The following is a 14,775-nucleotide window of genomic DNA, read 5'->3' on the forward strand; positions in this document are numbered from 1 at the left end:
AAACTTGATATTTGTGTCAATAACACTCGCATTCCAGCCTCGCTGGCTAATACAGTTTTCAGTATATGCAGATGTAACAAACATTTGACGTGTAATTTTAATTTGTATTGACCGATGCAATTTGCTTTTAATTAAAAACGAATACTAGAGTGTGCTGGATAGACGAAAACGTAAAAAAGTTGCATTTTGACTTATTTTTACCTCTTTTATAAGTGCATTTAATACCATACTACAGAAGAAAAGCCTTTTATCATAAAAAAAAACAGGCTGGAAAATAATTATATTTAAAATAACGTAAAACCTTTTTTCAAATAAAAAATACGGTATTTACTTTTGAAAACAAAACTTCTCAATTAATAATTTATTGCCTCTCTACATACTTTCAAGTGTTTTGTGAAAGTATCAATTTAATTTTCAACTACGTGTTGAACTAATTAACTGTCCTTAAGTAGCTTACTCATTAAGTCTTAAGTTTCTCGAACTCCTATTCACATAAGAGAACGCTTTAATTAGTGTAGGGCGCTGAGAGATATTAAAAGCCCTAGTGTACAACATAACAATAAAAGCAAGTAATTGAATAGAAATAAAAAAGCAGCACTGTCAAGTATCAAGATATTTTTTTCCGCTAATGTATTAACGTCAAACTGACAGTGACCTTTAACAGGGTTTAGCTCGGTGTCTTCGTAATAGCCATAGCACGCTCGCCTCTGAAACCACAAGTTTTATCGGCGCAATTATCTGAACAGCACAAACCGGCCGGCGACATCAATATGGCCTCAGCCTAACAATAGCGTAACTCGACAACTCAAATTTAAGGCTTTTAATTAAGTTCACCATCCCGTTTACGATTCCAAAGGACTTTGTGATAGTCGATTCCCCTCGGCGATCGCCGTATTCGGTTAGCTTTAGTTTATAACCAACTTACGACACCTAGTTGTGTGATGTATTCAAATCTATTTTGTGTTTAGCTATGCCGCAGGCGGATCCGGTGATAATTGGGGCGCCGAAAGTGTTGAAGCCAGGAGAGCAGGTGTTCCTGAACTGCACGTCCGATTTCTCCCTGCCACCGTCAGAAATTAATTGGTATATCGACGAGGAACTACAAAAGGTATGTATACCCCTATACAGCAGTGTTCGCTGTTGATTTGCTTAATTTGATCGCGATCGGACTTACGGGTACAAATCTAGTTGTAAAGGGGCTATTGCAAAGCTATTTTAGTTTCAGTATTAGTTTTGATTGCGCCCGAAATTGGTTCAAGTCAATACTGTTTTGGTCGTTCAATTGGTATTACATTCTTGTGTAACCAGGTGAGTTTGCTTATAACGGAATAACTTTGTTCATATTAGATTGTAAAGCGTCTTAACCGCGGTACGTTTTATAAAGTGTAGGAAAATATTCTGTAATAAGAATGAGCCTGTTTTTCTAGGAAGGTTTCAACAGGCTCTGATTTTTCATTTGTTTTCTTTTTAATTATTAATAATTCTCTAAAATGTTGAGATACCGTGTATTTAAAAGATACCTTTTAAATTGAATAGCAGTTTTCTGGAATGCCCATAATAACGATACCTTTTCATAATATCTCAATTACAAAACAGGGCATCATACAATAAGCCAAGCGAGTTTTAAACTAGAATAAAAAGATTCCTCTTAATTAAGAGACTACTTGGCTGAAATATTCTTTTATATAATAAATTCATTCAGCCTTTAATGATCTGATATGGGCTTAGGAATTGAATGAAACCTTTCAATGAGATCGCAATGAAAGCGTTATCAGCCAAAATTTATAATTAGCTTTAAATATATAATAAAATAACATTGAATTACTAATATATTTCTCGAAGTAAATGTTTAATAAATATAACAAAAATATCGTCAACTCAAACATTTACAAACAGATTCGATTCAAAGAAAGCCTACTTTTCAAGTCTCTACAACTTTTGTGATTTTTTTATTACTTTGGTTTGCGAAGACTGATTGGAAAATTCCTTGCATTGTAATATTTGTAGATATACGAGACGTGGCAAATTACACTTTTACAATATTTGAAATGATTTTCATGGTTATGTATTTTTGGCTCATAAAGGTATTGCAAATGCTCGTTAAGTAATTATTTATACTTTTTCTGTTTGGATATGAAAAGTTATTTATAAAGTATATTGTGTATATTATATGTAACATGTTTAATGTCAAATTGGTCTACGTAATTAAATATCACTAATATTCTAAAAATTGCATGTGAGTGTGTTTGAATTTAGTTTCGGCAGTAAACACCTTGGAACACAGTTCGACTTCGAAGCCGCGAGCAACAGCTAGACTAGAATTATTAAACCAAAGACCGTATACAAATTGTATGTACAATTTAATCCCCGTACATTTTAAAACAATACATTTATGCAGCAGAAATAAACTAAGAACATCACATATTCTAGAGCAATGTTTACGGTCAAGACTCTCAGAAAGCACGCTATAACTCACGTTTATTAATATAATAATATAATTATGCAGGTGGTTTATCCTTGCATATTATTACGACTTCCCACTTCGCAGACCTAGTGCCTTTGTATGAAGTACTTGTGCATTGTTTGCCATTACGCCGGCTCATTGTTAAGCGACTCTAAGCAAGGTACTCTTTAAATCTTCTCTAATGGCCTTTTAAAACGGCCAGTATATTTCGCCAAAATGCTCCTTTATTCGTAGCAGGAAAACCTTATAATGTTTATAATTAAATTTCAGTAAATATATTGGAATAAAAACTTATTCGATTCTGTTTGCGCAAACGGGGAAGGATTTACATTAATTTTCGAAATGATCTGGAGTAATTTATAAACGTCTATTTCTTTTTGCGATGAGGTTTAATTATTTCAATTTATGACGATTCTACTCTTGAAATGATTATAATTAATGGGAATGTTTAAGACAGTTCTAAGTAAAGTTTTATTAAAAGACTATTTATAAAAATTTGAATAAACTGTACAAAAATAGACGTCATTTCACTTGAACGTAAGTGTACTTACTTAAATTCGACTAAATTAAATAAAAACAGACTTGCTTTTCAGATTTAACAGAATTGCTGAGACGTAAATAGACCTTGCCTACTATAAATATACCATATATTATTATTTTATTTTCACATTTATTTCATATATAAAGATTTCTATGGGGTTCTTTTTTATGATAGTACTATTTTTATTTGTTAATATTATCCGCTTAGCAAAAATGTTCTTATGTGTGGTAGCAAAAGAAGTAGATCGACTACGATATACCTATCTTGCTAAAACTGTTCATGAGATACAGCCGTGTACAGATGGACGGACACATAGAGGAGCATTAGTAGCAGGGTTCCTTTTTACCCATTGGATACGGAAACCCATAAATTTCAACAAGAAATTATCTTCTCTAAATAAAATAGTATAAAATAAAGAGCTCAATATATGATCATTCCTCAAATAGACCGACCGACACAATTCTTCGGAACCCACATAAGTATTTCGTTTTAAACTAACAATGTTATTAATTGTTCAACTAATAAATTTATGTTATTTTCAGTCGAGTTCCCAATTGCAGCCATAAATTCATTCCTCAGTAATGCAACTTCGTTCCCAGAATCTAATTAAAAAGCAATGTATCAATTAACTTGAAATTCTTGTTTGTTGGGAAACTGCAAAATATTATAAACTACCGTTATTTAACTGTTTTTCTCTAGTGGAAATAAGTTGCTGGCTCCAGGAGACTGAACAACTTTTAATGTTTGAAATTTATTTGATTTCGTTTTACCTTAACTTTGTCTAATAAGAACGAGGTTTTGTACCCTAGGTCAGGTCAAATATAGTTTCTGGTCTGTGTCTGTCTTTATCTTTAGTTCAAGATGATATATTTTTTTGTAATCTACCGGTTTTAAAATTTTATGGTTAATTTACCATGTAAAATCAGGTCAATAAGACCATAATTTATTCACGAATATCTAAATTATTGAAATTCGAACAACGTGACTGCAGGAACGTGATACAAAGGTCAGATAGCCGGTCCATCCAGTAGGATTGACGGAATAGCCGACGGAAATAATAGCTTGGTATAACTTGCTACAAACACAAGGAACAAATTATCGGATATTGTTTGATATAGGCTATACGCGTGTATAACTGAAATGAAATAATTTATTTTGCAAATATAATTGACGTCATCAGGTTTATATGTAATTATAAAGCTGGCTGGAGTCAACATTTCTTAGCTGGCTATCCTGGGAAGAAACGACGAAATAAATTCAGGGGCCATCGCCTCTTTTAAAATCCAAACAATGTATTTTTCCCTAGTGGGTAAATAAAAGCAGTGCCTTTTCTTTGGAAGAAAGAGCCAGATCCATCTGAGCAAGCCTGTAGCCCATGTATCACAACCATTTTTAAGGCACCCACACTCAAATCTTAGTGTAACCATTCCCTATCTACCTATAAATACCAGCTACTAAATAAAGGTATCAACTCAAGATTAAACTAGGATGAAGCAAGATTTCATTAGTTCACAATATACATTATGCTAGTCCATTACCGGGGTATAATCCTGCCTTTACGACAAATAACGAAATCGTACGACAATATCCGAGGCCATTCTGTAGAAACCATTATAACTTACCTCAGACTTCCAGGTATTGGAGGAACAAATGAAAATGGCTGAAGATTACCTGCCCTTGTTAATATTAAGTTATTTCGAGATCGCTTTTCACCGAATGACCTTCAGCGTTTAATGGTTTGTTTTATAAATCTTGTACTTAGTTTTGTGTCCTACGGGAGTTCGGTTGTACATCAACAAAACGATAGCATGCATTAGAATTGGGTATTTGGTCACATTCGACTGTTAAATGGATTTTCAATAAATATTGGATACTTTTTGGTCTAACCCGTGCACCAAAAATGAAGATGATGACGTAATTGAAATCTTGATAACTCAACAACATAGTACCAATAAAAAAACAGTCCGCAAGTAAATTAGCCCATCGAGTGACATAGGAAAATAAATGAATGTAGACATTGTTTCACATTTTGCGAGAAGGCTGGCATTTCATAATCTAGCCTAAAGCAACTCGAAACGAAATATTTAAAAGCCCAGACATTTTCCATGAAACAACAATACGCGGGAATAATGTAGGCCACAGTCTGAGTCGGCTTTCCGAAGGAAAAGTCATAACGTATTTTAGGTGACCCTTCCCGAAATACGCCACTCATGAATTAGTCAACGTGTTTGTCGAATTCCTACTTCTTTTTTTTAAATAACTAAAATTATATACGATATGAATACAAAGGTACGTCTGAACAGATCCAACTTTATATTAATATTAAAAACGCGAACGTTTGTGTGTATGGGTGTTTGTTCCTCTTTAACTCAAAAACCACTGAACGGATTTAGATGAAACTTGGTACACAGATAGTCTATAAACAGGTTCAACACAGAGGATAGCTACTATTCTGATTTTATGTTCCTCTTCCCAGGATCATTTTCGAGGTGTAGCACCCGCGGGCAAAAGCTATTATAAAAGAAACAACCCCGCAAATAAAAACACATGAAATTCGATACTAATTTGAATTACGGATAAATTATAATTAAAGTCCTAAACTACTATCAACAAATAATTAAGTTACGGTAATTTAATTTCCATAATGATCATATGCGCGTTAACAGCAAATATTAACCGAATATTTATCACATTAAATGCATTAGTCGGTACTGATTAACGAATCATGATACCGTTAAAGTATCGTGTTTATTTCGAAACTGTTACCTAAAGTACAAAAAAGGCAGACTGGTATTTAATCGGCTTGTTTTTTTGTACTTGAAAGGGTACATTCCTCGAAGGGACTAATGTTAAGCTTATATAAAGAGTAACTTCAAAATTCCAGAAGCATGTTTATTTAAACGGTCTGGATAAATAGATCTGTTTACGCGTGGGTATGAATATCATGTCCGTGGCATTGTGGCATCAGATAGGTATTTTATTTTGTTTTGTATTCGTTATTTGTATGGCTAAAACGATATTATCGTTGATGTATAAAAGGCGGCACTCAATATCAGTATATTGTTGATGTTTTTAGCATTCCGTATGCTAAAGGGTAAAACGTTACTGTGTTACTGAGGCACCGCTGTTTGTCCGTCTGTCTCCAAGTCCATCGGATATCGCCCGTATCTGTTAAAGTGCTATAACTAGACGCTGAAATTTTCGCAGATGATGTATTTCGGCTGTGTTTCAAAATAGAGGATAAGCAATAATTGGTACAGATATAAATTTTATTGAAAATCTTTTGAATATTTTTACTTTAGTCCTTTTAGCCTAATTTGATGTCCCACTGCAAGACGAATGGTGTATGAATTGATAATCAAAAATAGACAACCAATACAGTATCAGAGTAGGTAAAAAAAGATTTTACGTGATCTCCTTAGTGTACACATGAAAGGAATGGCCATTTGTTTATGTATTTATTCAGTTAATAAAAAATAAGAATACTCGTATTTTGAGCTTAGAGCGTCAAGTAGAAGGGTATTCCCATAATAATTATTTGCATCAAATGCACTCACATAGCGCGCTGGATTCGTACGCCCGTTTAATAAGAGCTCCTATCACGGAATATTAGACGGAATAGAATGTCATTAATCGGGAATGTTTGCATATTCAACATGTTGACAGTGAATACTGCACAGCCGGCAATACGATCTCTATGAACGTTTAGCTGAATTCCTTTAAAACCAATTGTCCAAGTTTTGAATTGCGATTGCATAATAGCATTAAATGTAACTGAAGTTGTGGCCATGGACTTTTAGAAGTATTTCAAATCAATATTGGTTGAACCTAGTTTAAGATAAGATTTTCCAAAATGCTAGCCATAGCCCCGGTATAAAGTAGCAAAACAAGCCGGGACATGGATTAGTTTTAGTCATTAAAAGTCTTACACTCAATTCCGCTCAACCCAAAGCATGCTATGTATGAGCATAGGAAGTTTACTAAAATCCAATTATTAGTTTGGCTAATTTAAGAGTCTAACCAAAATCTAAGTTTCTGCTGATAAAAGTTATCCCTGTGTGTCGTTTCCAGCTTCACAAGTATTTAAAACTAACACAAATATTGATTAAAACAGGTCCAATTAACTCATAATCTGATATTCGGTGGATACGTTGATAGCAATCTATATTATAACTATAAGTGCATCCACCACTAATGTAATCTGTTTCAGATTAAAACGTTATACATTTTTGATCAATTAATAATTTTAATAAAATCACTGTATTTTATTACAGTAAATTGATTGTAATTATATTTACAAAGCAAGATTAAAGGTTATAATAACTTTCGTGAGGTGGGTTTATAATTATTTATTTAATAACGGATTATTCTGGCATAGATATTTATCGATATCTCCTTACTAGTAGCGGATCCAACACAAGCCAAATTAAAGAAAGATAGAGACGAGAACGAGAAGTTTTATGCATTATATTACAAAGTAGCTGTTGCCCGCGACTTCGTCCACGTGGTAGGAAGATCTTGAAGAACGCAGAGATGAATAATTTTCCCCGTTTTTTCCACATTTTAAATTGTAACTTCGCTCCTATTAGTCGCAGCGTGATTTTATATAGCCTTCCTTGATAAAAGGTCTAATCAACACATTTTTTTTTTCTATTTGATCCTGAGATTAGCGCGTTCAAAGAAACCAGCAAACTATTCAGCTTTATAATATTAGTATAGATTACTTTTATTGATAAAACTTTAAGGTTATTGGCTAAATAAAATCTAAGAGTTAGATGTTCTATGTCTTTTTACTTAGTGTCTGAAATTGACAGAGTATAAGACACAATCTTCTAAGATTTCTATAATATCTTATTGCAACTTACATACATATTCCCTACTTTATCTAGCCTTATTTACTACAATAACGAAAAAGTAAAAAGAGTGTATTGCTTATTTAAATAGACATAACGTTCAATTTTGCTTGCAGCCCGAAATGTGGCAGAAGACAGAGGTGACGGGCAACCAGCCTGGCGGGCTGCGTCGCTCGTGGCGCGTGCTGCGCGTGCGCGTCCCTCCCACCGCCAGCGGCGCGATGCGCGTGCGCTGCGAGTCGATACTGCAAGTCGATCCGCCCGTAGTGCGGGACGCGAATACTATTATAACTATACATTCGCGCACCCAACTCTCCAAATATGTGTCTAATAGTGGTAAGTAGTATATGATTTATTGAATTATTAATTATAATTTAAATAAAAAATTATAATGTTTGAGCAGTTAACGGTGCTTGTGGCCTTAGGAGAAACTGTGTCAAGCAGTGGACTGCAATCCGTTGATATTCATCATCATTGGCCAATTTCAATATGGAGTTTTTATGGAACAAAATTTCAAAGGTTCCACCTTAAAAATATTTCTCCAAAAATGTTAATGTTAACTTTATCTCTAAAATGTAACTCGAATCATTTTAACACAGAGCACACATTTTTTGGTAAAAAAGAGCAGTCGCAGGGAGTATTTCAAATGTTTATTTTGCGTACAAATATTCGTTCACTTAAAAATAATTAAGTAAAAACGAGAAAGGATTAACATTCATAACAAAAAAAAAAAATATTGATATAAGATTAAAGTTTTCGATCGGCTCTTTGAAAGCCAGGTGAATTTTGTCCTGAAGACATTAATTATAAAAATAATTAAAAGCAAGTCTCAACGTACAAAGTAACGGTGAATATAATGTCTATTATTACCCAATTTACTTTGTATTTCATAAGCTAAAAATAAATACTATCGAGAGGAAACTCGATATTTGAATAATGGGCTAAACTTTATTATGATCAGATACGCTTAAATGTCTGAGAAGCGAAACTTTTTGGTATTTATGGTTTAAGTTACTAAACAATATAAAACAATATCAGATCTCTTTTTGTGTTAATATCAATTCATTTTTTTCATCTGGAGTTTGGATCGCCTGATAGTTCTTATTTTCTCAAAGGATGAAGTTATGCACCTATTAAATTGTGTAATGAGGATCTTTAACTCCTATTAACAAAATACCATCATTGGTTATACTAAAAAAAACTGTAGAAGATTAACAGGCAGACCAAAAACTTACTCTGCTCATAACAAGAAAAGCGTATAAAAGCCAGTATTATTTGCTTACACAGCACCGAAATACGAAAACACCACGTCAATCAACGAAAATAAAAATAAAGCATTAAAATTTAAATAAACTTGCTTAATAACCCGTTGGTGAAATCTCAAATTATGTACACGTGATGCGGATAATGATTGCGAGTTAATCACAAGGGGAAAAGCGTGAAAAACGATAAATACATGAACATTACCGAGGTTTAATATAAATAGGTCGTTTAACATTTCTCGGTAAATGGAATGAAAATGTTTGTACGGCCGCAGGTTAGCCCAAAACTTCAGCATTCAGTGTATTTACCTTGATAAGTAATCAATATCATGTATTTGTTTTGTTGCCGTTTGATAGATTGGCTTTTAAAATTATATTTGGTCCTGCTTTCATTAAATTCGGGTTAATTTAAATATATTTAATTTTGAAATATTTGAGTACGTTAATGTTAAAAAAAAACACTATGTTAGTAGTACCAGTGTTAGTTGGCGAATTGAGGCCATTTTTTTTTAAATTAAGCCATGTAAAATTCTTCAAGATCTAAAATCAAAGCTGTGATAGTTCCTTAGCCTGATTTATCTCTGGTCATATCTATCTATCCCATATTGTTCAGCTTTGAGAACATAGGAACAGTAAGTGCACCTGAGCTACATGTTTATGCACATTATGTCTTGAGTAGATGGCTGGTGTCAGATAACACTAGCCGCCGAAGCCCTAGTTGGCCCGTAAGACATTTTTGGTTCGTAATTTTAATGTATCTTTTACTGAATTTGAAGATTCTTGTGATTCAGTTATCGTTTCTCGTTCCTTAAATATTGTTTTACCAAAATTGCATTATTTTTTATATTATTTATAGTAAATGTGATAATATGCTAACGATAACTTTCATTTGTTTCAGGTACAAAAGTAGTCAATACAGTCGTATTAATAGCAACAATTTTATTATTGACTTATAATGAAATATCAAGGTTTACGAGCTTATGAGATTCGGTGTGAAATATTGTCTGGTGATATTAGTTATAAGTGTAGATAATATTGAGAACGGCCTGTATTAACCTACTGACGAATGTCACTACATTATGTATACAAAACAAACAGATGTTTAACTTTTTGGTACATTATGAGGCCAACTGGGTATGAAAAACAATCTTTTGGATCCTTCACTTTCAGCTAGCAATTAATATAAATTTATTGCTTCTTCGAAGTGACACAAAACTACTTCGAACATTGAATTAAAGTTTGGGAGAGAAAACTCTTAACTTCGCTATCCGATGCATCTTGTTTGAGACGTCATGTGACTTTAGAAATCGATTTGCTAAAACTTACAATGGCAGTTCTTAATGGGAACGTATTATGTCATGTTTGTGCTGTGACATAATGACTGCACAATATAGTTAACTTCTATCACACCTAACAACACATAAAATGTCATAATACATTTTTTACAATTTGCCCTTTGTAAAGAGTCTATACACATTATGACGTCATTTGTTAGCCCCATAATGTATCAAAGCGTTTACAACACAAATGTAACCTTCTTTTTAACACCTCTTTTAAGGAGAGAACTTAAAACCAAAACTGAAGACTAATTCTTTACTTTATTGTTATAATTAAAACAAATTCTAAATACGAATGGAACATAAGTCAGTTTCTTTAAAAACTTATTTTACGAGCTTCAATCAGATGAAATTCATGGAGAGACACTCAGATGGCTAGAATAACAAAACACTGTAGACAAATCGAAAAAAAAAGTAAAACGAATAAATTATAATACCCATAGTCCTAATACATTGTGTATCACGGAAGAATAATTATTTTTTGTACGTTTCTGAAACGTTAATCGAATCATCAAAAATGTATAAAGCGAGTTTGTTGATAGATAATTAATTGTAAATGAATTAGGTTATGAAATAATGTTTGTTTGTTTGTGTATTTTATTTCCTCATTTTAATTTAATAGCTGGCTTTTCACTTTAAAAAGTTTAAGTCAAAATCAGTTTGTCTGTACATTTTTACATTGTGGCAAAAAAAAAAAAACTTATTCCGTTGCATTGAACAAGGAAAAAGGTTTAGATATGTTTGGCTTCATTTTTGAAACAATTAAAACCTACGAGATAAACCCGTTTGAGTTTGTGCTTCGTTTAAGTGGAATGCCATAACAAAAATATTGTCGCCTGTTAATTTCTATTGAAACAGCATAAAATTATATTTCATTGTTAAATATTTTATTCATGTCCTTTATACGGCAACCACAAAATAAACTTTCTCGAGAAAGGTTAATATGGTAACTACCAAGTCAATTTTAAGGCTGAGCCGATCCTTTTCCTTTGTTTAAATTGGTTCTATTTGATATATCCAGAAGTCTTTTGTTTCCGCGCATGAAAAGAAAACTAAGTTTTTTGCTTCTTTGTAAGTGACAATGTTTTAAAAAAGCTTATACTGATAGTTTTAATAATAGGCGTTAATCTATGGCTGTGTTTTCACTTAAGGTAACGTCAATTCTTTGCACGACATCATCTTTGAATAAAATTAAATGTACAGTGACACGAAATTGTTTTGTTTTTAATTTTGTATAATTTTTATTATTGTATTCATTGTAAATTTTAAATGGGATACGTAAATAAAGTTATGATACAAATTGTATTTGAAGATTTTATTTAATCCCTGATACACACCTGTTTTGCGTAACATCTTTTATTTAATTGACTATAGTAATGAAATGATATATTAAGGAGTTTCAATGTATACAAAAGAGTTGACTTAAATTAAGATTTCAAAATAAAATCACAAATACACACATAGTACAGGTTTCACAAGACTAAAAAAAAAGTGAAAAATAAAACCGTCATTTCACAACTTGACTTTTTAAGTAATAAAGGTAAGGAGAATAAGTAAGTCTGACATCTAATCAACTAGCAACCACTATACAAGACTTAAACCGCTTCTTACAATATTCTTACTACACTGAACGCTAAGTTTGTTTAAACAAAACTCGCAAAGTTTCCAAGCCGCAAGTGTATGTGAAACAACGCAAAACGTTGCTGTACCTACAGCTACAGACCACGTATCATAGTCAAAGTTTTGGTTTGAATTTATTCTTGATATATTAGTTTTGTGGCTTCGCGTACTTGTAATTAGGTTAGTAAGGCGACTTGTGATAAAGTAACGTAATATTAGCGAAGATTCCTCAATGTGCGTCGAGAAAAGTGCAGTCATGTTTCATTTTATACTCTTCATCGTCTCCGTATCCTTTTCCCAACTACGTTTGAGTCGGCTTCCAGTCTAGGTGGATGCAGCTAAGTACCAGTGTTTTACAAGGGGAGTGTTTAACCTGTGATCTACCAACTTGTGCAGTTGTAGTTTGGCCATGAGCGCCTCCCAGATTCCACAACAGTAAGTATTTTTTTTAAAAAGGTGATAGTGTCCGTGATTGCTCCAAAAACGTCTTAAAAGAGGAAAACCAGTTTAAAACACGGTCTGAAATTTACAGAGACATAAACTACGTCATAGAAACCACTTCTCAGTACCAAGCGGAGTCGGTATTCCAAATTAAAACTTTGTAATCAATTCTTTGTCCTAAATTATGTACAGAGTACGCAAGTCATTTAAGATGCAGATGTACTAACAGTAAACGCGGTTTAGACTTCTGCTAACGCTACAAGATTAAGCGGAACTTCTGAAGTGCTAAAACAAGTTAATAACTCTTGGGACAGTTAACTAACCTGCTAACAAACGTCCCAAGTTGTTCGTAACCATGTAAATTCGTTTGCAATTTTAAACCATTTCGAACATAAATAGGTATACGGAGAACAGCCCTCCCGAGCTCTGACCCCGATGAATTTATGTATGAAATATCCAATGAAAATGATTAGCTTTATTTTTTATTCAAAACCCTGTAAACAGTGATTTAATACTACGTCTAGACGATTTTTTATTTTATTTTTACATGGTTTTATTGTGAAAATTCATTAAAAAGTATAAATTAATTATTGCACGGATTCTCGTAAATGTTTTCGGGGATTGGAAAAACAAAGTTAGTGTTGATTGATAAAAAAAATGTTGATTTGAATAAATGTTGTGAGAGTTGAAATAAGAACGATTTTAAAATTAAAATCTGTATTTGAATGAATTTGCTTTTTCCGTCACTTGTTTTCAGGACCGAATGAACTATGCAGTGCACGAAAGTATAATAATTTCCTAAAACGTCTAAATTAAATTAAATTATTGTTATAAAAAACAGGTAAAAGTAAAGGATCATCGTTTGTTATTTTACGTATAAATAATTATGTCCACACATTGCTGTTAATTCACGTGCCAGTAAACCTTTCTTTTTAGCATTCAGAGAAGTTGGCACGATAGCTACCATACTCGAAAGTCACATTAAAAAAGCGTTCGAACAGCCAATCTTCTAAAAAGTCCGTTAAAAGGTGAAACTTGGAGTCGAACCATAAGTATCCCGTTAGTATGAAATGTTCAGAACTGCGAATATCACTTTAAAAGACGAACAAACATTTTATAGTGCTATGATGACTGATGATGAGTTAATATTATTATGTTGCAAGATTTTTACTGGGATGCTCTTATCGAGTTACGGCTATTTGTTTGTCTGTATGTCCGGCGTCACCAGCCTGTATCTCAAAGCGTGATAGCTAGGCAGATGATGTATTTCCATTGTCGTGAGAACAAATAAAAATCCAAATTGAGGAACGTTTATTTTATGAAATGAACCGTTCAAAATTCTAAAGTGACAATATAAAAGTTGAGAAAGAATATTATTCTTTCAACTCCACGCTATCCTGCATGTTAATTTACTTCCAAAAATAGTCTAATCATGAGATCAATAAGTGAAATCACATAGTCAAAACAAACACTAACTGGAAATCCTCCAAAATCAATTGCAGCTTAGTTAATCCCAGCTGTAATGACTACCCGTAGTTAGTAATCCCTATGAACTAGGGGCTCTACCACCAACTACTAAAGAATAACTATTGCAAATGTGGAAGAGAGACGGCTTTTTATACCGTGTAGAGCGCTATCCTGCTCCCACAAGTGTCATTGCCTTACTCTTCGAGATGATAGTAGGTGTTAGCTGAACCGTACGTTATTTACGATGACCCAGCGGTTTCATTGTCACTACTGACATTAGTTTGACCGTAGAATTAACTTCATGATGGTTATGGTGAAAGGTATTAGAGGTATTCTATTGTAATGGTTCGCGTTAATACTGAAATGGGTGGTGAGGGTTATCGTGTTGTTTTTAGATGAATTATTGCATGTAAATGCTGCTAGGATGGAAACATTTTGCAGTGCGGATCACCGAGTGGTATTGCCTAAGTCACGACGTGAAATCTACTGTGCCTGATAAGTATTTTTGTGATCCACAATTGCCTGCTACGAGTTCTTTTTCTTAATTTTTGGGAAACCCCAGCGACACAGGGATTACATTTCTTAATCCAGGGTTATTGAGCATCGCATGTATTATCTCTTAATAAGCGTAGAAATACGTTGTATTATCTGATATTAACCACATAAGTCGCGATAAAACTAGTGGTGTACTAGGTACATTTGTAATACTGCACCTACGTTACACCTGTGGTATTGGGTATCTTTACAACCACAAATCTTGCAAAATAAGAAGTCGCCAGTCGTAGTTGCA

General features: G+C 33.2%; 1 protein-coding gene across 1 annotated transcript; it reads left to right on the top strand.

Annotated features, from left to right (window-relative positions):
* Positions 1–644: 644 nt before the first annotated feature.
* On the top strand, positions 645–10,698 carry LOC113506177. Its single transcript, XM_026889030.1, has 3 exons — positions 645–1,108; positions 7,975–8,194; positions 10,019–10,698. The coding sequence occupies exons 1-3, from the start codon at positions 971–973 to the stop codon at positions 10,102–10,104; spliced, it is 444 nt and encodes a 147-aa protein (XP_026744831.1). The 5' UTR covers positions 645–970; the 3' UTR covers positions 10,105–10,698.
* The last annotated feature ends 4,077 nt before the right edge of the window (positions 10,699–14,775 follow it).

The sequence above is a fragment of the Trichoplusia ni genome (assembly GCF_003590095.1).
Source record: "Trichoplusia ni isolate ovarian cell line Hi5 chromosome 3 unlocalized genomic scaffold, tn1 tig00001199_group2, whole genome shotgun sequence".
Classification (NCBI taxonomy): domain Eukaryota; kingdom Metazoa; phylum Arthropoda; class Insecta; order Lepidoptera; family Noctuidae; genus Trichoplusia; species Trichoplusia ni.